This window comes from Gadus macrocephalus, chromosome 8 (genome assembly GCF_031168955.1).
Source record: "Gadus macrocephalus chromosome 8, ASM3116895v1".
Classification (NCBI taxonomy): domain Eukaryota; kingdom Metazoa; phylum Chordata; class Actinopteri; order Gadiformes; family Gadidae; genus Gadus; species Gadus macrocephalus.
The window spans coordinates 3,671,850-3,696,432 of NC_082389.1; the positions used below are offsets into that span (position 1 = coordinate 3,671,850).

General features: G+C 40.3%; 4 protein-coding genes across 7 annotated transcripts in view; 2 read left to right on the plus strand and 2 right to left on the minus strand.

Annotated features, from left to right (window-relative positions):
- Window positions 1-21,947, minus strand: part of LOC132462548 (stonustoxin subunit alpha-like) — a 28,789-nt gene extending 6,842 nt beyond the window's left edge. The window contains exons 1-3 of one of the 3 annotated variants that reach the window (XM_060058114.1): window positions 21,875-21,947; window positions 21,400-21,496; window positions 13,101-16,528 (exon numbers count right to left, since the gene is read on the minus strand). In XM_060058114.1, the coding sequence (XP_059914097.1) occupies window positions 13,854-16,528; window positions 21,400-21,496 (2,772 nt within the window). In that variant the 5' untranslated portion in view covers window positions 21,875-21,947 and the 3' untranslated portion in view covers window positions 13,101-13,853. Of the gene's footprint in view, window positions 1-13,100; window positions 16,529-21,399; window positions 21,497-21,874 lie in introns of those variants that run through there. The other 2 variants (XM_060058116.1, XM_060058115.1) reach the window with 2 other exon arrangements.
- Window positions 1-24,583, plus strand: part of slc39a6 (solute carrier family 39 member 6) — a 583,352-nt gene that overhangs the window by 221,178 nt on the left and 337,591 nt on the right. The window lies entirely within an intron of this gene.
- Window positions 1-24,583, minus strand: part of LOC132462545 (uncharacterized) — a 570,484-nt gene that overhangs the window by 199,085 nt on the left and 346,816 nt on the right. For 2 of the 3 annotated variants that reach the window (XM_060058105.1, XM_060058102.1), the window contains one exon: window positions 619-689. The exons of the other annotated variant lie outside the window; for it this stretch is intronic. Coding sequence is in view for 1 of the 2 variants with exons in the window: in XM_060058102.1 (XP_059914085.1) it covers window positions 619-689 (71 nt within the window). In the remaining variant the exon portion in view is untranslated. Of the gene's footprint in view, window positions 1-618; window positions 690-24,583 lie in introns of those variants that run through there. 3 annotated transcript variants of the gene reach the window in all.
- Window positions 1-24,583, plus strand: part of LOC132462551 (uncharacterized) — a 109,877-nt gene that overhangs the window by 19,394 nt on the left and 65,900 nt on the right.

Below are 24,583 nucleotides of genomic sequence, written 5' to 3' on the forward strand. Positions count from 1 at the left end.
ACGCTGGGCGCGCGCGCTGAAACGCCGGAACGCGTTCTGGGCGCGCGCGCTGAAACGCCGGAACGCGTTCTGGAAAACCAAAACGCGTTCTGGGCACGCGTGCTGGCGTTTCAGAACGCCTTTAATTGAAGTCGAATTGTGGCACACTCGGCTTGCCATAGGAACGCGTTCTTGGCGCGCGCGCTGAAATGCCAGAACGCGTTCTGGGCGCGCGCGCTGAAACGCCGGAACGCGTTCTGGGCGCGCGCGCTGAAACGCCGGAACGCGTTCTGGAAAACCAAAACGCGTTCTGGGCACGCGTGCTGGCGTTTCAGAACGCGTTTAATTGAAGTCGAATTGTGGCACACTCGGCTTGCCATATGTGTGTGTGTGTGTGTGTGTGTGTGTGTGTGTGTGTGTGTGTGTGTGTGTGTGTGTGTGTGTGTGTGTGTGTGTGTGTGTGTGTGTGTGTGTGTGTGTGTGTGTGTGAAACAATGCAATGCAATGTTCCAAAACTAATGTTAACCTAAATACATATAACTGTTTTACTCTGGTGCTGTAGCAGGTCAATAAAGGTTTAATCAAAGCAGTTGTGAGGTGGTCTATTCTTTACAATAGCCTACAATGACGTGAACGCACCTGGTTGTATCGGTCTGGCCCAGGTCGAGGTTCAGCCTTCAACACAGAGATAAGACCAGCTGCGGGTAGACCTAATGAAAAACTCAGTGTTAAAAACCGCACTTGTTATTAAATAAATCACACAAATCATAACAAACCATGTTTTCCTGTCGAGATCTGAAATATTCTTCGTCATAACTACCAAACCAAACATCCTTCACATTCACCGAGCGAAGTAAAATGCACATTTCTCGCTAAAAATGTTAACATAAACACTAAGTATAATAAAAAACAACATTTAATGGAGAAATACATCAATGAAACATTATCTTAAAAAATACATCATACTTTCAGTTATTAAAAAATGTATTTTGTGTCCAACGTTTTCATTGATTTCAGTGTCCATATTGCCAATAAACAACTGACAATATTTCAACGAAGATAAACCCTTAAAAGCAGACGGTGAACATATATAAACAGGATTATAATTAGATGATTAGACACTGTCATGATTAGAGTGTGGTCATTGACACCTAGCCATAATGAGCAAATTATGAAACAGAGATTTATAAACAAATACTTTTTATTAACAACAATCTGACACAAATTTACTCTGCTGTGGAGACAACTTGGAACAGCTTCTGGATACTTTGGAAAAAGAATTGAACAGGATGAAGATCTGGTTTGATGAAAACATGCTCACATTGAATCTAAGTCGGAAAATATCTGAATCAATAGCAATACTAAATATAACCAAAGACCTACAGAATAAAATCTCCCTGTATACATCGTACTGCTCCTTCATACTTACCTTACATAACCTAATGTGTGGAGATATGGGGGAACACACACAAAACAAAAACACATCCACATTCATCCTGCAAAAAAAGCTATACGAATTATACATAAAACCACTTACCTATTATTATATTTTTAACTTGTTCAATAAATGACCGTGTCCTTATGACAGGGCCATGGTTACATTATCTTGGGGTTCCCAAGATGGGGACCAGGTCTTTTGGCTGAAACAAACCACAAAAGAAAAGAGTATTTCAGTTTTCAATTTCCAAAACATGTCATTTTTAAGGATACTTTCATCATTTACTATACTAAATCCTGGTATTTTTATTTTTTTAAATATTGCAATCCTACAATATGTTCTGAGTTATGGTGGGAAAAAAAATGGGGTTATCAGTACCATGTAATCCTGGAATTCCCATTTCAAATGACAGTCTTCATAATTTTGCACTTACATTTTTTTGTTTGTTTCATCTACAATATTTAATCATACCTCATATTTCCAATCTAAATCTACTGTGAGTCAAGCAGATAGATCCCTACCTATTGAATAGAAAAGTGTGATTACTGTTTTTCTAGGGGACTCTTTAACCCTAAGTAAATCAAAATGTGGCCTACCAATTATGGCTCAGTCATCCATAGCTTAACCTCACTAAAAAGTGAAATCTCTCACACAACGTGGAGATTCTTCAGACCATCGTAATTGAGTAGCAGTAGCAGGGGCTTCCAACCTAAACTGAAATAGCTCCTATTTATTTTTAATTTGACAAGCTACCTAACTCGGTCTAACTGTCTCTTTAAGAAAAACACATCAGATAAACAATTAAATTGAAGTTACCATGAGGGGCATGGGAGCCAATGGACAAGTACCTCTTTTGCAGCCCTTGGGGAGAGGGTATAAATAAGACACACACACACACACACACACACACACACACACACACACACACACACACACACACACACACACACACACACACACACACACACACACACACAAAATTACCACTCCAGAACCCTCACAATACTATCACCATAACATTGTTTTTTCTTTTATTGTTAAATTCCTGCACCAACAGTTCAACTGGAATGTTCTCACATCCTACTTACCTTTCTTTCACGTGTCTTCACTACACATTTGACAGGGTAGATTTCTAGCCTGTGAAACGGGCAATCTGTAAGGAAAAATTAACAAATATAACAGTAGTACAACAAAATACACAAAGGAGGTGAGAATCACCAGAGTACATTTTATAATCACTTGGGGCTTACCTGTATTATATTGTTGTATTGCCCTTTTACTAAACTATAGACTCACAGAGGGACAACCTTGAATTGCAACTGTAAGTGATAAATGTATCCAGGAGACAGAAAAGGCTGTCATTATTCCTATTTGAAATGTAAGGGGCGAATCCAAAAAAGGATTGCTTGGGGAGATTTATGGTAATATCTTGTTTCACACTCTCTTTCTCTCTCCTAAAAACAGTGAGCTCTAAATTATATTGAAATGATATCTAGTCATAATAATACATTCCTTCCTTTGTGAATCTTGCCTTTACACTTTAAAGTGGCTACGAGGAGCTTTCAGTTGTTGATTTAAGCTACCCTTTGGGCCATAGCAGGAGTGTTTTACCACACTAGCGCCTGCAGAACCTAAAGATCTTTGCTAGGGTGTGGTAGTATGGATGGGATTAGTTAAGGATTTCGATTTTTTTTATTCATACCATCTTCCTTGTTCGTCTTTCTGTTTGCCTTAGCCAAAATTTTGACAGCTGGATTCCTGTATAGAGACACAAAAAATGTGTACATTGTAATAGAGGTGTGTGTTGCTTTCCTTGCAAGCCAGTATAAGGCACTCCGAGTGCCAAACCACTGCCATGCAAATAACTACAAGTTGTAAGAAAAAGTAGATAAAGATCAACTCATCTTGCTTGTGAGTGTGGTGTGCTGCTGCTGTACACTGAGACTTTTGTTGCCATTCTGTATTTCATATTCTAGTAGGTCAAGATTGCCCTTATTGCTCAGCATCTTCTAATTTACATTGTCACTTACCCATTTGCTGCCCTACTCTTCTTCTTAAACATCGGTTTTTCTGCATCCCTTTTCTTTTCGATTTCTACATCATCTGTCTTCTCCATCTCTCCTTTCTCCGTCACTTCAGACTCTTCTTGCTCTCCCTCTTTCTCATCTCTCGTGTCTGTCATGGTTTCTATCTCCCCCTCTATCTCCATCTCTCCTTTCTCCATCACTTCAGACTCTTCTTGCTCTCCCTCCGTCTCATCTCTCGTTTCTGTCAGTGTTCCTCTCTCTACCTCTGTCTCCATCTCTGCCTCATCCCTCCTCTCCTCCGTCCCTACTACTTCACCTCCCTCTCCCTGTTCTCTCTGGTCATCTTCTGTCCTCTCTTGCTGCCCCATTTTGTCATTTTCAGGCTGCCATGCTTTGAAAAAACAACAACCAATCAAAACATTTGGGATGTAGTCCATGGTTTAAATGTGCGTAAACAAGGGGTCAGGGTCTGTACTGAAATGTATATCTTATTAGAGGCATACATGTATTGCTATTTTGTCATACCTTCAAGCATGCCTTCAAAAAGGCAAATGATCCTCTCCATGACTGCATGTGCCATTGGTGGCAGCTCATATGGGCACTGCAGCTGAGCAGACCATTTGTTGGTCCTTGGCGTGTACTTTCCCCACATAAGTAAGGGAAAGTACCCCAGAGCCTTAATTTTCTCCATCTTAAAACAAATATATGAATATTAGCTTAGAAAGATTTCCACGGATCTAGTGTGAAGATACTGAAGATGCAAACTGAACATTTGCTACAGCTGTAGCATTATATTAAAAGCATTTCACTGGTCAAGCGTGAGTTGATGTTTATTTTGGAACAGACAGGAATATAGCATAGCGTCAGTCACTATAGCAGCATGACTTCAGTGTGAAGTTCTACGTTGTGAAAGAAGACCACAGAAAACTTGGAACTGTGGGTTCACACCGAAAGCTTAATGACAATGGCAGCTGCCAGTTATTCATTTTATTTTGAATGGAGTTGTAAAGTAGGCAGGATCGAATTCTGTGAGATATTTTACTATTTATACATAGACTAGCTCCTTATGGTCTGAAAAATTGGAAATGCATTTGGGTTGATTGCATCATGACACACCATTGCATGAAACTGCCATAGTCAATGCTTCCCTGTACAATGTAAATAACATTTTTTTAAAAGACAAACACAAAATTGTTATTACCATCAGGGCTGTGTGATCGACCACTTTTGCCTGGTTGCGGGACTTTTTTGTTTTCTCCGCCCATTCCTTAGCCCTGGCTCTGAAGCCTTTCATCCAGGCAGTCTGCCTCGACTTCAGCTCCAAAAGCTTGCCACACTGAATAAGAGAGAGAAGCAAAAAAAAGCATAGTATGACAAAAATGACTAACAGGTTATAAGCTTTATCCCGGCGGAATGATAATATTATAGGCAGGGTGCTAGACAGCAAGTTAGGACATCCAACAAACAGAACCATAGGACTCACTAAAACTATCCATATCTATAACATTTGAATGAAATATAAGAATTCCCATTGGCTGTCTAGATACATAATGCAATATTGCCTGCTTTTGAGGAGATGTTGAACGGAATTGAATGATAATGCAAAACATGGATAATCGAATAATTTGCATTCATTATTGCAACAGAACTATTTACTTTTCTTTAATAGACCTTTGTAACAGGGTGTTATTTAAACAAGCCAAAAGTCTAACATCCAATTGCAACAGATAGTCTCCCATCATGTGGGAAGTAAAATGTTCTTAAATAACATAATAAGAATTAAAATAATAAAGAAAATTGAAGGTGCAACAAAACTGAGTATTTGGTATGATGAACCTAATGTCCACTCTCCAAACTCTACTTTTATTGTCAGACAAAACAGACAGTATATATGACTACAGTACATTATGTACCTTGGTGCATCTTTTATTCCCACAGTTGCATTTCTCCATGCAATGGGGGCACTGTCTCATCGTTGACCCTGGCATTTTCTGTACTATACAAAGAAAATAACAAAAATCATTAAATTATTGAGACAATTGCTTTCTAAAAGTCGGCCAACTACATTAATTTCACTGTGTATGTAGCCTTGATCCAACACATAAGTGCATCTGCGTGCAACTAGTAATGTCTTGCTAAAATAAACCACCGCCAAATATTTTAGCTGATCTCAGATCGGCTTGAACAGTGAATGTATGTGAGCAGTATACTCCTAAACTGATCTGGCGTCAGCCCAAGTCACCAACTGCGGGATTGTTAATGTGTAGTTTATAACATGAAACAAGGAGACCACGATGTCATACAGTTGCATAAAACAGACTTTAAACTGCAACAGTACTGGATATAGTAGGCCCTACTAATAAGTGTAGGTTTATGTCAATGGGGAAAGGGTTTGGGTAGGCCTACAGCCAGGCTAAGCAAAAAAGCAGCCCACCGTTACAATATCGTAATGCAAACACTTCTGAAATCAATTCAAACACGCCCGCTGTAATTAAGACAAGTGATCACGCAAGGTAAAATAGGTAGCATATATTACCGGTGATGCGGCGGTCGTTTCACCTTACCTTTTCCTTGCCGATATTCAGCGTTGAATGGATTGATGCTGCATTCAATTGTACTTGGAACTCGGGAATTTCCGACTTCTGTAGTTCCGAGATCTGTACCTGACTGTGTTCCAGTGCACCTGCTTGGGAAAATATGGACCTACAGCGGACGGATGTTTTTATTGCTATTTTCTGAACCTCAGATTAATTGCCGTAGCGCTGAGAGCAACCAGTGTATGATGTAAATCAATCCTCATACATCTCCTTTCTCATCCAAATAACGTAAACGTTAGGGGTACAGCAAGTTACCGTTGCCAGGTACCGGTAGTCCCAACCCAATAGACTGCATTATGTGAGGCTCAGCCGCGACTCACCATACAGACTTGAAAATATTTTTTTCTTGCCAGTTTAACGGTGTCAAATTGTGGCTGTGACGTAGGCCTACTACCGAATTTCAGACTTTAACAACCATTTTATTGTACTTTTCCTTATCGGGAGACGGAAATGCCCGAATTCTGAGTATAGTTGAATGCAGCATGCCTCGCTGGTGACGTCGGTATGGGTATAAAGTGATGCGTGGTATGTGTACGCATCCGCCCTCCACATTAGTTAATGCTGGGTTTTTCGTATCATATGCACGCGAAAAGGTCATTTGGCGTATGTACTGCACGCATTTTGAAAGTGTCAAACCGTGCGATCTGTACGCATTTTGGTGAGACTGGGTTGATCACAAACAGGATTGGTGACACGGCGCAGCCCTGGCGGAGACCAGCACCCACTGAGAACGAAACTGACTGGCTGCCGAGAACACGAACACAGCTCTCGCTTTGGGAGTAGGCTACAAAGCGAATAATAATAATAATAATAATAATAATAATAATAATAATAATAATAATAATAATAATAATACATTTAATTTAGAGGCGCCTTTCAAGACACCCAAGGTCACCTTACAGAGCATATAGTCATCATTCAAAACTATGTAAAACAGACTAGGAATAAAAGGAAAACAGAGGTTAAACATGAAGAATAATAATAATTAATAACACTCAAAGACGCCTAAAGTGAAGGGGGGACCTCACTAACCACCACCAACTCACTGATCAGCACTACGAATGCTAGTAACAAATAAATTGTAACAAGCCACACCATGTGAAGTTATTTTTTCGTTTTGGCAAGCAGCCGTGTAATAAGCGGGATAATGTATAGAACTTCGCCGGTCATTATCGGGAAAATAAGCCCCTTCAGGAGTAAGCACACCTTCGCTGCGCGCCGGTGTCCTGTTCGCCCTGTCGGGGCTTCTTTTCCCGATAATGACCGGCGAAGTTCTATACATTATCCCTTACTTATTATATGGCTCTTCTCAATGCAGTGGAATGCTCAACGACTTTGGCGAACTATTTCGCTGCTGATCAACGCTACGAATGATAACAAAAACATTGGAAAAAGACACACTGTGTGAAGTTATTTTTTTCGATTTTGGAAGTTGCCATTACTAATAAAACCAATACTTTTTGGCTGGGATGATGAGGCATCAGAGAATCAAGTCATGTTAGCCTGAATACATAGGTAAAAAGCACCAGAGCAGGTTGCTAGTACCGTGGACAGTATCAGAACGATAACCTGTTTAACTAAATAGATGTGGTAGGCTACACCACGGGATGCATCTGCAGACCACTGCCACACAAATAAAGTTAAGACGCTGTATTTATTGCTTAGGATTTGCTGGTGCTGTGGCGAGGTCTTTTGTGTTTTTTGCACTCAAGTGGTCGGCTGTTTTAACTTGCAATTGATAGTCGGTGGAGTCAGTCTCTTGTTGACTCAAAGTGACCTTTGGTCATTCTTGCTTTGCTTGAATTCTTCACCGGGTCCCTTACGGACGTCTGAACTTAGGGGGACGAAGGCCTGCGAAAGGCCTGTGACGCCCCAACCGCGGAAGAAAGAGGAATAATTGTGAATGCCTGATGTAGGCTAGTTTTGATGGAATGCGTGTTGTGAATTGAGAACAGCCAGCTCATGACGTGATACAGCGTTCTGCTGTGCAACAAATATTTTTTTTTCAATCTTGAAAACTTTTCTAGTGCTGTGTGTAGCCACACGTTTGGCCCTTCTGAACGTAAACACGCAGTTAATTTCCTTTCCTAGCTCCTCTTGTTTATGTTGTTTGCTTAGCCATGTCATGTCACGTTGTCAACATTGGACACATGGGGCCCTATCTTGCATCCGGCGCAAGTGACTTAGTCACTGGTGCATGTGTCGTTGCTAGTTTACAACTGGCGCAGAGCGTTCTTTTCCCACCAGCGCCACTCGCCGGTAAATTAGGGATTGATCATGCGCCCCAAGGGACGGTTCGGCGGAAGGAGGAGGCGTGTTCTGGCGCAAACGCTATTTTGCCGTTGCTGAATACCATTGCGCTACTGACCAGGAAATACCTGGTTTAAAGTCAGTGGCGCGTTGTTCAGATGCTATTTTAAGGGCGGATGCATAGCCTACATGCGCATGCGATGCATACGGATTGCTTGTGCACCTCGCGCATACACTTTGCTTCTCTCATCTACCTAGCCGCACATTCTTGGTAAATTATTTGGGAAAGAACAGCTGATGCAGCGGTAATAAGTTGTACTTTTAAATCAATGCATCTGCAAACACCGTACAGCAAACACATATTTTCTTGACACAGACATCGTATAGGCCTACATGCCCATAACTTTTAGGATTGATGAGTATTTGATCGTGAAAAACATTGTTTTACCGCGAGTGAGTGTTAAAAAGAATGAATGAATGCGGGCGCGCGTGTGTGCTCTGTTTAAACACACGCAAACTAAACACGTAACGCATAATACAATCAATGGCAATGTCTATTACCGCGGAGACACATGCATATTAGGATAGCATACAATGCTAATAAGAAACAATGTTTATAATGTATTGCATATTTCAGTAAATAGATCAGTTACCGCATATCATATGTTATATTATTTACGTTTTCTTTGGCAAAATTTATTTGAGGACTCAGTATTTCTGAAGTTGTGGAAGAAAACCCCTTATTCCATGTGTGAATTAGGCCATATTATTTGGCAATAAACTGAGCCATTTGCAGTTTGAAATTCATGTGCATCTGTCTCATCGGAGACTGCAGACGCGCTGTCAAAATATCAACTCGTCCGATTCAAATGCGCTCATGGCTCTTAAAGGGGATGGGAGCTGGCACTCTCATTGGTTTGTTGGACGTTACGCCCAAACCACACCTACGGGTAATTAGGCTGCTTCAGACCAACCCTTTTGACACTTGCGCCGCGATGCAAGTGTCATTTATCCGCCTGTAAAATAGCGATAGCGCCGTAGAACCGCCCACAAAGCTAATTGCGCTTTGCGCTTTCCACTTGCGTTTCAGACCGTTAAAATAGGGCCCATGGAGCAGAACATAGTGGGTCATATGTCCGATGCTTTTTAGAAACGTTTTCTTCATAAAACGTGCCAGACAGATTTTGTATACATTTTATTCCTTAGTAATGAGCTACATGGGTATGCCGTCTTTCAGAAACTTTCATTACCGGTGTTACACCGAATTCTGTGACCCACCGAAAAGTGTGACCCCAGGGGGCGCTGTTGTACATTTTCTGCAAAATGAACGTGTGCATTATAACAAAAACTTAAATAAAACATAAGATCTCCCCCCACCGGTGGGTCTTTCTTTTCTTGATACTAACATTAATTCTAAACAGCATTTTACACAGTAGCCATAATAGGAAATGCTCAAAGTTAAATCAGCGTAATTGAACACTGACTGTAGCTTTTTATGGGTAGAGTTGCAACTGTGAAGGACCCTACTAAACGCCCTATCCATTGTATGGGTCTGTAAAGTGCTAATCAATTCAATCAAATGTATTTATTAAGCACTAAAGAAAGAAAAAAGAGTGCATTGTTGTACCCAGCACTTCTGAAAATGCACTTCCGAATGCGTCTCTGTCCCCAGCACATTTCAAACCAAACTGACGCCCATGCTTATCCTTATACATTATTTTAGCTTTTCTTATCTCATTTCCTACTACCCTGGTCATTTCTTTCTTTTCCTGGCTGTTCCCTGTATAAAAAATGGTTTTCTTCTTCTTTATGACATTTTTTAGTTCTTTAGCAACCCATGGTTTGTTTTTTACAGGGAACAGGTTGATCATCCTGTTGACCAGGGTGGACTTCCCCGCCACAGTGGCTCCTAGAACCATGATGGGGCGGTTCCGTTGAGCAGTCTTTTCCAAATATGAAGCGCTTGCATCCCTCTACATTCATGACTGGGCTTTCAGAGGAAGAGTGTATACATCCAGTGTACCTGGAGGTGCTATAATCTTACTGCATTCATTCTTAACAGCTTCTGCCAACTAAACTTTTATTTTCAAGTATTGATCATTGTAGCCCATTTTGTTAACTTCTCAGAATTCTTACTAATTCAAACGGTTGTGAGATAGCAGGAGGAGTTGAGAAGATAGCAGGAGGAACCCTGAAATCCAACAATCCGTTTCCTGGCTGAAACTAGGCTCAATCAGAAGTATTCTGGTTTCTGTTGTGTTGATTTGGCGAGAGATTCGAGACACAAGACACTAGGGCTTTGACTTTTGGCCAAAAATCATATTCGAAGTTCGTTTGTTTGTTAATATTAGTATTCGAATATATTCGAATATTTATTAATAATATTTTGACCATTAAATGCCTTCAGTAATACCTGGGCTGAATCCGAATACTTATGTTCAGTGTCTACTACTTGACCGTACTACACTTGACAGTGTAGTGCGGTCTACAGCTATGCGTAGAACGCCTAGAACGGTCTACAGCTATGCGTAGAACGCCTCTGAACTCTTCCGAACACCGCCGTAACTCCACCGGATGTTTGGAGATGACGTGTCTCCCCTCAGATGCCGGTGTAAGTACCATATTGGCTCGGCTACCAGATCGGCTCGGGGTCCGTCGTCTGCTGATTACGTCACACAATACGCTATCTACAGCAATAAGGTCTTTTATGGCTTAAATTAAAGAGCCTGTAATGATCTTTCATTTTGAACATTTACCATTCCCAACCTATCTGTATGGATAGTTTTCTTCTAAAAACAAAACATCCCTCGGAATCATCTTGGCTGTTAAGATAAGCCGTCCGTGAACTAGACAGACCTACTCGCGCTCACACATGTGCTCGCTGTGGTTGCTATGACGACAGCCAGAGCTACAGCACAAAACAGCCAATCACAACTGTCCCTTAGCAGCCAATCACAATGTAGCCTACGCCCATTCAAGCGTACAGCCAATGATATTGTGGAACGTAACCAGCAGACGACGGACCCCGAGCCGATCTGGTAGCCGAGCCAATATGGCACTTACACCGGCAAAATTACCTTGATAAGTTACCTGTTTTCCGTCTTGTCATCGTTGCTATTAAATTAAAAATGTCTCTTTTTACTTAATTACTTACTTTACTCTTTTACTCTTTTTAATGTCTCTTTTTTTCGCCGCTTTCTATGACGTCTTTCTAAGCCGCTGTTGGTAGTGTCCAGGCCGGTGGTAGTGTCGGGTCAGCCATCTCTTCTTCGTTCGTTACCAGACTCGTAGTCTGGTAACGTAGTGACCTACCTTTGTATACTGTGGCGGTAGTACGCATTCGGAAACGTTTTCCGTACTACACAATGCACACTGAGCATTCGGACGCGCTATATTTGTGGCGTACTACAAAATGCATACTATAAGTATGAGTATTCGGATTCAGCCCTGCTTTGCAAGGTTTGTTTACAGGCGTTGCTATGGTTACCGGTCTTGCGTGTTCCAATGGTTTATTATGTTTCTAATAAATCGCTGTCTAATCAATACTTCATTCACTGCCTCTTCCGTGGTCATTACAATATTATGAATAGACTGAATGGGTTCTCCCTCTTGGCCTGCCCATAACAGGTTCGAATATTAAGGGCTGCCTAATATTCGTTCGAATTTTGATTTATTTTTTGGATATTCGAATTATATTCGAATCACGAAGTTCGAAGTCAAAGCCCTACAAGACACGTCAGGTAAACCTCCTTATGTTTGTGTAAATATATATATTTAAATATATGTATGCATCTGTGTGTGTGTTTTGATAAATCACAATTACTGAGTCAAAGTTGTTTTGCATAAGTCATACTCGTTTATTGTTGCAAATTTGTCAAATAGTGACTGATGCAGGTTACTTTGATCACACAATATTCCAAAGAAAACACAGTCTAGTAATGATGCCATATCAAAACATTTGAACTACATTCACTCCCTCGAGAATAAAATGTGTTGAACAGAAGATGCTCACAGTGCTCTGCTGGTTTGGTAAAGGGACACAAGCTGAGAGCTTCATAACGCCTCATTTGTACGTAAGAGGTAAACGTTACGTATAAGGTACCTTTTTTCTGAGCTTTCAGCTTTTCAGAAACTTCTAAATAGTTGAATTTGGAAAGGCTGTTCCTAATAGTTACTCATGCCATGATGGTCAGCCAAATGCTGAAAATAACCCAAACATCCGTCTGTTATTGTACATTTATTAATGGCATAAATGCCAGACCGCATGCATGTATAAGCAGAGATAGAGATATAATCTTTCAATTTCAATTTTCACAGTGTTCCTGCAAAAACACATTGACAGTTGTCCTCCCCTGCTGGTAATTTCATGACCTAAACTTACAACTGGGAAACTGTGATTAATAAAAACTTGAATTAATAAAAAAATAGGCAACACAGACCATTTTCAATCTTTCAAAATTGTTCTATATAGTGTAAGATGAGCGATAGCAAGCATACAGCTAATGATTATACTTTTGTTAATATTGTTTTTAAGGCCTCTGTTCTTGTTACATAATAAATAATTATGAAACTAAAGTTAAACATATTCATAAACAAAGGGTAAACATATTCAGAATCACATTTACACTCAACAATTATTTATCATAATTTCCTTGCTCTTTTTTCATAATTTCATCATGTTTTTAAGGCCTCTGTTCTTGTAACATAATAAATAATTATGAAACTAAAGTTAAACATATTCATTAACAAAGGGTAAACATATTCATAATCACATTTACACCCAACAATTATTGATCATAATTTCCTTGCTCCTTTTTCATAATTTCATCATGTTTTTAAGGCCTCTGTTCTTGTAACATAATAAATAATTATGAAACTAAAGTTAAACATATTCATAAACAAAGGGTAAACATATTCATAATCACATTTACACCCAACAATTATTTATCATAATTTCCATACTCTGTTTTCATCAACAACCTCTGTATTATATGATCGACCAAGCTTTAAATTAGTTCATTTAGCAGAAAAAGAAGGATGTAATTTTCTGTGATTTTGGCTGATTGTTGCCATCACCTAGGGTGGTAGTAAGGGATGGATGGATCGGAACCAATACAGGTTTGTCAATACTTCCAATATTGATAATGGTAAGGTTTTGAGAATCCATTCTTGTATAAAAATTTAAATAAGCTTGTCAATTAAATCTTTCTAATATCTATTTAATATATATATATTTTTTTTAAAGTTCAAAAACATAAGAGGGGACGGTTACATATGTTAAAATTATGTACCAAATTGTGGAAATACTTATATCACAGCAGAAACTAGTAGAGCTGAAGCGAACACAATAGCAGTAAAATTCTAACATAAATGAATATTTGTTGATCATTCTTATACCTGTGCTATTTATTTACTGCACTATCAAAATATCAGACTTCTCTATTTAACAATGCAAATGATTAAAATAATAAAACCTTCTTTCTTCCTCGTCTTTTTTTGTCTGTGAATGATTCTTCCTCTCTTCTGTTGAGCTTCTCTTGTTGGCTGGTTTTCCTTTCATTGTCACCAGTTCTGTGCCGGGATACCCTCCTTTTCATCAGCCTCCAACGGACTTTGCTCATTGAGAAACTCTTTGGTTGATTGATTGGTCATTTTCTCCAAGGCAGTGAAGAATCTATCCATGTTTTTGGCCCCCATTTTCCAAAACATTTCATCAACGGGCTCAACATCCATGCCTTCATCACGGTCTTCATCAGTTCTGTCATGGACAGATCTATTGTCCGCAAACAGTGCAGAGTTGTTGAATTTGAAGTGCAATGGCAGTCCATTCTTGGTTTTAGGACATGGAACATTGGAAGCGTTGATCGCCTCGAGAACAGGAGGCAGCTGACCGTCTGTAAATGTGACCAGCATGCAAATCTTCTTTGCCACGTCTTTACCAAAGATGGACGTGACTGAATCAAAGACATTCTTCTGTGCAGTTGTTAGTCTTGCTAGAGAAGCCTGGGTGACTAAACAAACTTTATCTATCTTCAAGACTCCCTTTGCCGAGTCCAAGAAACTGCTGATCTTCTCTGTGAACTTCCAGTCACTCTCTTTTCCCCTTGTGGAGCCGAAACCCGGAGTGTCAATGAGGGTTACAGAATAAGGGATTTTGAACCAATCTTGATGGTTGACTTTGTAGACAGTAATGTGGGTTGTCTGACTTTCTGTTTGTGACTTCAACGGGCCCTCATCTTTTATTTTAAAGCGGAAAGAGTCTGTCCAATCTATGCCCAGGATGTGGTTGATCATTCCATTGATCAGAGTTGACTTCCCTGAACCTGTTTCGCCCAGAAACATGATTGTGTAATTTTGCTTCATGTTGTTTTGGCCAAATGTGTAGCTCTCTGATCCATCTATCCCATTATTGTTTCTCTCAAGGGGTAACCTGAAAACTTCAGGAGCACGGCCTTCCATAAATGTGCTTAATTTTTTTATCTTTTGGATCCCAGATTCCCGCTTGTTTGTCCGCGAGACTTCAGATTCTATGCCAAGGCCCGCATGTCCAGTGTCACATCTGACTTTGATAGTGTAGGACGTCGATGGCTGCAGACTGATTGTGACTCTGTTGCCTTGGAATTGTCGTTTTTTCCATGTCAGTTCTTCATGTTTCTGTTCTGAAAATGTTTCAGCATATTCTAAGATGTAATCCTTGATCTCTACTCCATGCCCTAGCTCGGTTGGTTTCTCCCAGCTGACTGATAAATCTGTAGAATGACGTTCCACTTGCAATTTTTCTTGAGGACTGTATGGTAAGGTTTTAATTAAAGCTTCACAGCCCTGACTGAGGCCGACTGCGCAGTTGGCTTTACACCTGAACTGATACTCTTTATTCATCTGCAAGTCTAACACTGTGACATGTCCAGCCTTATTCTCTTTTCGTCTATACCAAGTAGTGCAACCACGGGCACGGAACTCTACAGTGTAGTGGGTGACAGTTGTTAACCCAAATTGAGGAGGGGAAATATTCAGTGTTACACTGTTATGGGTTATGTCACCTGGGGTCATCTCTGGCTTCGAAGGTGGTTCAAAATCGTCGTTGTCTAAGGAGCCATTCTTGTAGAGGTGGAGAGTTGCATGATTTTTCCGATCATCACTTATCGCAGCTATTAGAAACTTGATGTTTTCGTTCTCCTTGTTTGCCTCTGCAAAATCTTTGAAGAGCTTTGCCTTCTCTAGGACCTTGTACATTACTTCTGAAATTAACAAATCGTGTTGTCCGGTTGATTCAACGAAGGAGGGCAAAACCAAGCACACAGTAGGTCTGTCTCCTTCAACCTCAGGTTGCAGATCTTTGTCACTGGTGATGATCGCCATGTTGGGCATTATGTCATTCAAAGTGCAAAGGATTTCGAATTTTCTCTGCAGGTAGAGGGAAGACAGTAACTCTTTCAGGATTTCTTTGAAATGAGGTACGGATGCAATTGGACTCGTTGGTTTGATAAGGATCTCCAAATTGGATGCAGATTTTGTAACCAGTGCTGCGAAATCTTTCGTAATCTGTGGGTATACCTGGATTTCGAATAACCCAATTTCCATCTGCTGGAGAACCTTCAGGGCATTCTGAGCATCGTTGATTAATCTTTCCTTTATCTGTTGAACCAGTTGAGAGTCAGCAGAATCCAGATTCTGAATCTTCAGTGGTTTTAACCAGACCTTCTGAGGCACTGCGTTCTCTCTGTTTATTCCCAACCACTTAGATACGCTTTGATTGGGTTTGTTGTGATATGTGTCCCCATGGAATTTGTGGTAGAACTTTTCAACATTTGCAATGTGAGTGTCTCCCATCAGAGAATCTTGGCCCTCCATCTTTGTCCTTTTATGTATCCCCGTTAATTTGCCCTTCCGTTCTTGCCGATCTTCCTTTTCTGACACCTCATGGTCAAACACAAAGTAGGCCCCATAAAGGATACCTTTCTCTACGTGTGTTGCTTTTCCAGACTCAAACACATGAGGTTTCACGTCAATGGGATACTTTGTCGTCTGATGAAACTCATAAGGCTTATTACATTTATTGGTCACTCTAGACTGATTTGAGGAAATCGTACAATCTGAGAGGAATGTTGACGAATCTTCTACCCAAACCAGTTCGCATAGAAAACTGGCTTTCACTGAAGCTTCAGCTTGGTCACTGTTGGGTTGGGGTCTTTCATCTTCTTCTTTCTCTAAGGGCTCCCGGTCCCAATATGTCAAAGCTTCAGAAGGAAATAAAGAAGAAACATATCAGATACCTAGCTGCTATACAAATTATATATTCTTGATCAGTTTATGGCTTCCTACTGAAGGCCAATGTTGTCATATGAAAGCTGTAAGATCACCCTTGAAAAATAGGTGTTGAATCTCAGGATGAGAAATAAAGGTTGAATTAAAATAAATCTAGGTGGAATGGTCTTGATTTGAAACGATATAGGCTGGTCTATATTCTGAACACATTACGGCTTTAACTCACACTTATACTTTACACTAGAGTCTGACTGACCAAATCACATGTATTGAATATGGAAGGGAGTTGGTCTTTCAGAACTTTTTCTGGTGTCTTGCTGTTGAGGGAAGCCATCCTCTGGCTTGTTTGTAAACTTTAACTGGTTGTTATAATAAATGCTTCTGCAGGCATGGGTTCATCCCATAGATACTACATAAAATGGATGTAGCATCCGTGCAGACCTTCCAACTGCATCCAATTCTCTTGGGGTGTGTTCGAAACCACCTACTTGCTTCCTACTCTTACTAACTATGACGTCAAATTGAGTAAGCAGAACGTAGTAAGCGAGTTTTAGGTAAGCGAGTAGTATCCGAATGTCTTCTACTTCCGGAAAGATTTTGTGTAAGCATCGCTAGCTTACTAGACGTACTCAACCGCCCCAGAATGCACTGCGTCTATTCAAAAGAACAATGGAAGCAATGGCGCTAAACGGGGAGCCGCGAAAGCAGGCTGTATGCTCGGCTGTCTGTAATTGTCATAATTGTTTTTAACATATCACTGCAAATCCTTAGGTTGAAGATGTACTGTGACGTTAAATGTTAAACGTTTATATATTTATTTATAATATTTATTAACGGCGCCCGGCCGGTAGGTTATTGACACGCCATTTGATTCACGTCATCTGAGGTGGTTAAGTAAGAACGGTCTTCCGAACGTCGATTACTCAAATGGATTACTCAATCATTATTTAAGGATTCGAGTAGTAAGCGAAGTATTGAGTAGGTACTAGGTAGTAAGTAGTAATTAGTAAGTCATTTCGAAAACACACCCTTGGTTAATGCGCGTCGCCATCTTAGTTTGACTCATCATAGTTTGACTCCGCCTCATTTCCTTTAACCAGAAAAGGGCATTGATCTACCGCGCCACATTGATGGGGGGCGTGAAATGTGCCTATCTAGGTGACGTAGAGGAGAGCCGGGTCGATTGAAACACGGGACGATTGAAACACAGCGATTTCCTCGAAAACCACGCAAGGCTTTCACGTCAAATTTCGTCACTACGTTCAGCACGGAAGCCTGACCAACCCCACGAAATTTCGTGTAATGACGTAACACCGTTCAAATGTTATCCCCCAAACCTGTTTTCGAGAGCACAAACTAAAATCCTTCCTGCGGTAGTTTTTTTGTAATAAATAGTTTTTTGTTTCATGCCATAATAATATTACTATACAACAGATGAATTAGTACTTAAACCTGTGTTAAAGTGTGCAATGTCAGAGTTTTGAAGTTTAGAGGTAAAAAAGGTTTAAGTGTCAGTAGTCGCTGTAGGGACGATTGAAACACTTGTTTCAAACGCAACAGGAGTCATGTTATCCGGTTGACGTGGTAGTTTTTGTTTAAAATAAATAAAAGGATGTTCAACTGTGTATCCCTAAACATGACTTAGGATAGGGAAATAAGTAAAATGTATGCAAATTTAGTCGTCCAAAAGAAAAAAGGTGAGTTTTAATCGAAACGTGCATCTTGACAATTACGCACAATTACGCACGGGCCAAAAATATATTTTAACCTATTTATAGTATGCGGAATTATGTGAAATTTTAACAATGACAAGTACACTACTATGTTGTCCGGTATATTGCAAAAAAACAAGAGTAAGTTCAATAGTTTATTTTTAAAATATGCTGTTTCATTCGTCCCGCATGTGTGTTTCAAACGTCCCGACTAGGCGGGGCGTTTGAAACAGATGTGAACTTACTTTCAAAGTTAAAAAACAGCTCGATCATCCAACATATGTATTAAATTACACTTGTAACTAAGATAACACACATGTGAGTTGTTGATCACATGTTGAAATTATTTGTATACGTAACGTCATCTTTGAAAAAGACGTTTAACTGAAAAGTGTTTCAATCGACCCGGCTCTCCCCTACACCGAATTAGCAACATCAGCACGACATGGGTGAGAGTCAGCGTCTAGCTGTCAAGAGGCCGCGCCCCTAATTATTCATACATTTTAACCTCCAATAAAATAAAAACTAGACTCCTAAAAAAAGTTCACCCCCCTCAGTGTTGTCAAGGAGACATGAAATAAACATACTGACTAGAATGGTTTTCTGGACCAGGCTGTAAATAGGTTTAATAAGACTGTGAAAACGGCCTGTTTAACATGTGAGTCAACGAAGAATTGCTCCCTTTTGATACCACCTCGTAGTGGCCACCCGGTGCTACTGCAATGTTTGTCACCTACGCATTGGACGCTGGTAGGCTATATCTCGCTGTGGTTGGGGCTTGGTTCATCCCCCCTACATACCTCCTAATCATTAGCCTTATTCACTTAAATATACATGTCTCTTCAAAGACATTTTATCCAAAGTGTCTTAATATACATTTGTAGCGTGGGACTATTTTAAAAGTTGTGGATTTTATATGAAGTTTAAGAAATAATCTAAATTATATATTTTATTAAGCAACACTTAAAGGTTGGGTATGGAATTCGCTTTTTTGGCCATTTTTGCAAAATTACTTGAAATCCTTATCATAACCCACTTACAGCCACTGAGTTAGAAGTACCGACATGAAAATTAAACAAGTCAATCATCTGTGGAACGGGCAGGGCTCGAAAAACTCCAGCCAATGATTTCCAGAGCCACCGAGTTGCATTGGACAGTAAGTACGTCAATCAAACGGTCGTACTGCACTCCCCCTCCCCCGCGCGCGACCCCAGGTACTTGGAATGGGTGGAGTCAGAGTCAGCGTTGAAGTAGAGGGGGTAGTTGTGTATTTTCAAAATCTCTTGGCGTTTCGCAAATCCCATACCCAACCTTTAATTATATGTGTAAAGATTAGCAACATTTTCTGTAACATGCACGCATGTATCCTATTATCAAAACGTGAACATGAACCTGTTATATGAACACAATATTCTGAACAATTCCCAAAATGATTGATTCTTCGTTCCTGTGATAGGAGCGGGATGCTGTGATGAACAAATGGAAGCCCAGTTCACATTGCTAACGATAGTGCACTTCAGTTATATACAAATCTTAAAATAAATGATTTAGCCGGCTTTTATTCCAAACCACAGCACACTCATTGCCATTACGTTATGTGTGGCTAACGTTGACGTAAATTGTTTTGTTTTTGGCATAGTTAACTGTCTAGTTTTAATTAATAAATGACTTTCATCATCAACATGATCTTTTTATTTTAAATCACTGTCTGAGGACGGACAGATTTGGTTGTGACACAGCCAATAACATAAGCCTGGAAATCATGACCCATAAAGCTGTAGGGTCTGGCAACGAGTAATGAAAATGGCCCGACTCGAGGGGCGGCACCAAGCATGCATTTGAAAATATCACTGCACGCAATTGGATAACACTATGACCAATCAGAAGAATTCAAGTGGTGATATATCCAGACCAGCAGAGCTAACCAATAGATAAGACTCTTGCCGTTTCCGGTCGGTAAAACAGCAACGCTTTTGGCCCGCCTATATCAGATACACTGATGTGATTGGTTAATGTTCGGATCCAGGGGAATCAGGGATTTAATATATTGCTCGTTTCCAGAGGGACTCGCTGAGTAAATTCAAACTGTGCTTTCACGAGAATTCTGGATTTCCAGGGTAAGAATACCCCAGAATAGCCTACCAAGCCAATTTATGTAAAAAGGCACAACAAAACAATCCGTCAATTTATCATGTATGAAAGGTCATTCGTCATCCTTAGAGTGTGTTGACTATTTATGTTGAGTGAGATGTTCATGGCAATCTTCCTAATTATTTATGATGTACCCCTATTGTCCACAAGCATTTGAGCTCAAACTCGCACAAGCTCAAACTCGTAGCAAAGTGAACTGTTCTCAAAGTATATTAATGTAACACATTGGATCTGAGAATCAATGTGCAGGGGTTGTAGAGAATATTGTGTTCATGTTTATTTAAAACTGGATAAATGTGTGCATGTGTGCAAAATTAACTATGTAGCTATTGCTACACATGTTTGACACACACATGTTGTGTAATAAATAGGCCTATATCATTATTTCTAAAACAGACTAAAGCCTACTACTACTCCCTCAAAACCCCAAATGAGAATGAAAAACGCCAGAGCAGTTTAACTGATCAACAAAACATTATATACAATCACTGAACGAAAATTATGGCAATAAAATGTGCATTTCTTGCTAGAAAGGTTATCAAAACCTGAATGATGAATCAATATCAAAATATTGTATTTTCCACTGAGAATTAAATAAAGGCAGGCGATTGTTTGCCAGTTCGCTAGGGACGTCTTGGAGGCGATGCGTGGTAGTTAATTGGCTTATCAACAACGCAAAATTAGATTTTGCCGTAAGCACTGCACACAGTTTGAAAGTGTTAAATCCTGTTAATTATACGCCGATAGATGAGATTGGGTTGCACGGATACATAGGTACTAATAGAAAAAAAACATTCGGGTTCTGCAAAGTATACGCTACATTGAATGCAGCTTAACCAGTGAAATCTAATAATAATATAAAATGGGGACATTAAGTCAGTTCCAGAGATTTCACCCAAAGCAACACTCAGTATCAAATTTCATAACCAACAATATATATTTTGTCTAATTCGTTAAGGGGTCCGTTATAATGTATTTACCGGGGATCAGTGAGTCTTCGCGAAAGTCGTAGAGCAACCCCATACAGGGCCGGCCCAGTGCTGGCAGCACTAGGTTCTGACCACTGTCCACGGCCATCTGAAAACACACACACACACACACACACACACACACACACACACACACACACACACACACACACACACACACACACACACACACACACACACACACACACACACACACACACACAGAAACCCCTCTTCTTAAAATATATTTGAGCAATACAATAAAATAACATAGTTAATTCAAAGTAAAATTATTTTAGCAAGCATTAAATATAAAATTGCTACTGAGAGATAAATGCTGAATAATAAAATGTATTATTTCAGGTTGAAATTGTGTGTAGGCCGACGCTGCTGTTAGGCCTACTTTACTACTGATAGGTTCATATTATTCATCGGTTCGTAATAATAGCAATAATCGCTACATGCATTGTTCAGGCGGTATACTCACGGCAGAGATGTCTCAGTTGATTCTCAGACAGTCCAATGTTCTCGTTTGAATATTTGCAACTACCACCAAGATCTGCATCCTCGATCTTTATACTTTCCTCCAGTCCCTGGCCCCTCCCTCTCTCTCTCTCTCTCTCTCTCTCTCTCTCTCTCTCTCTCTCTCTCTCTCTCTCTCTCTCTCTCTCTCTCTCTCTCTCTCTCTCTCTCTCTCTCTCTCTCTCTCTCTCTCTCTCTCTCTCTCTCTCTCTCTCTCTCTCTCTCTCTCTCTCTCTCTCTCTCTCTCTCTCTCTCTCTCTCTCCCTCCCTCCCTCCGCTGGGGTTTCCGCACCTTGCCACTAGATGTCCTTGTTGCGCCTTTCTTGCTATTTAGGTGACTCGCCTAAATTGCTTCGTTCACCGAGAAACGCGTCGTTAGACCTGTCTCATTAATAACCGTTGCGTACGCACAAAACGGGGCTGAAATTGTCGTACGTGACTTTCCACGCCTATAAAAAACCAACTTCACGGGAAAATGTGCGCAGCCCTAAGCAAACTCTGACCCATGCGTACGCATGGTTTGGAGGAAAAGGAGAATTGGCAACACAGATGGTGTGGTGGTGAACTGAAGTCAGACCGAAGAATTGTAGAGTGAGAAGAACGATTATGTTTTATCATCGCCCTTCATAAATTTAATTTCAACCCGTATCATGCGTTAAATCCTAATCAGAATAAGTCAACTGCGTTATTTCTCAGTTATTAGGCCTACTCCAGAAACATAAAAAAAAATTCTCTGTATTTAATCCCGTCACTCCATACTGTCCACTGACGGCGCGACTGCATGGAATAAAGCATCTGTCCAACATATGTCAATAACATAATATTTTTATGTGACACTCTAAACACATAATCAAATGTCAATTCAATCCAGAGTGTGGAAAACCAAGCCACACTCCTCATCACAAACGTTGTCCGTTACTCTTGATCAGGGGCGCCGAAAAGGGGGGGTAAAGGAGACGGATTCTAGGGGCCCATGATGGAGGGGGGCCCAGAGAGGCCCCTAATGATGATGAAATTATAATACAGAAAAAATAATGACACTAAGTTTCATTCTTTTCATGGGGCCCAAAATCCCGAGCGGCGCCCCTGCTCTTGATGCTTTTCATGACAAATCACGCATTAAAAAGGGGTTATGTTCAAGAACATTTTACGTGGGTGATTACAAACTGATTATCCAAGGTGTTCTCAGTCAGTCTTATTACCGTAACCCTATAAATACAGAGGTGAGCGCCGTGGTAATGCTGCACTATATGGCACTTCTGGCGGACCATGCAAATGGCAGGATTCGGAGGGAGAGGGTATTTAGGGACCATAACAATTTATTGGTAGGCTACATAAAAATATGTAACTCTATGTCAGACCACTTCTTTTTTAATTCTGGGACTGTGCGCTCCGTGCTACTGACAGAGTTCACTGCTGCAGCAACATGTTGCCACTCACTCTGCTTTTTGTTGTTGGCGATCCCAATCCCGTGACCGCCGAACAAAACCACCTTTCGGGCCTCCATCTCACCCACAAGTGTCTCCACTTCAACCTCCGTGAAATTTCGCTTTTTTGCTTTTCTCAGTACTTCTGCCATTGATTCCGACAAGACATAATACTTTCATCTGAGTCTGTTTTATATGCAGATCGAATTCATGAGGTCATTTGCATTGACCATTTATGGCTAAAAAGGGGCGTGTACAGGGCGGAACGTGAAGCTGATAAAGCTGCGCACACTTGTAGGCACTCTGTGATTTATAAAGCATACATTGCGTACGGTGTGCGTACGCAGGGCATTCGAGGCTGTAGGCCCGGATCTTTTGGGAATAGCCTGGGATCGCTGTGGCGTCAAAAAACATAAACATAATAATGAGGAAAATAGCCCCGCAGAGTTTACTTCTTTGAGGTTGTATTACCAGCAGCCACAGATGCAACATTGTAGCCAGTGAAAACGGCAAAATTCTGACTGTCCATATATGGGCAGATTTAGAACAAAATGTTGCAAAATGTTGCAAATTCAACGTCAGTATTCTTTCTTCTGTATGCATTGCGCATCTCGTTGATATTGCTGTTTTGTGCTGCTAGCCTTTTAGTCAGATCACAGTGTTGAGAAGGACAGTAATAAAATATCTTTGGTAAGATGGATATAAGAAGAGAGACCCGCAGTGAATTCAACCCGGTCCACTTGACATCGGGTAGGTGCATGACAGTGGTACGGTAAAACTTCAATAGCCCGGGCTTTTATTTGTTTCCATCACTGAACTATCGAAAAAAACCTCTTGGTCAGCAAAGATGGGAAATACTATCAAATGTATTATTACAGTACACACAGACACACATATGGAAGCATATATGTAGCAAAATTCAAATGGCAATGCAATTTGCAATTACATTATGCATTTGACAATTCATTATGCAATTTTATAATGCAATTTGTAAATACGTTATTCAAAGTGTATTTTAACATGCAAAGTGACAATGCAATCCTCAATTAAATTTGCAAAAGTTATAACAATACAAATAGAATAACATTTTGTCAAATTCTTTGAGTTCCTTTTATTCAAATTGAAAAGCTATAGCGTCCCCGTGATTGCAATCCACTTCGCCACGCTCCGTGTGTTGTGATATTCAAATGACATTTCAATCCGCAAAACGGAATCCAAAACGGAATCCAAAGCGGAATCCAAAACGG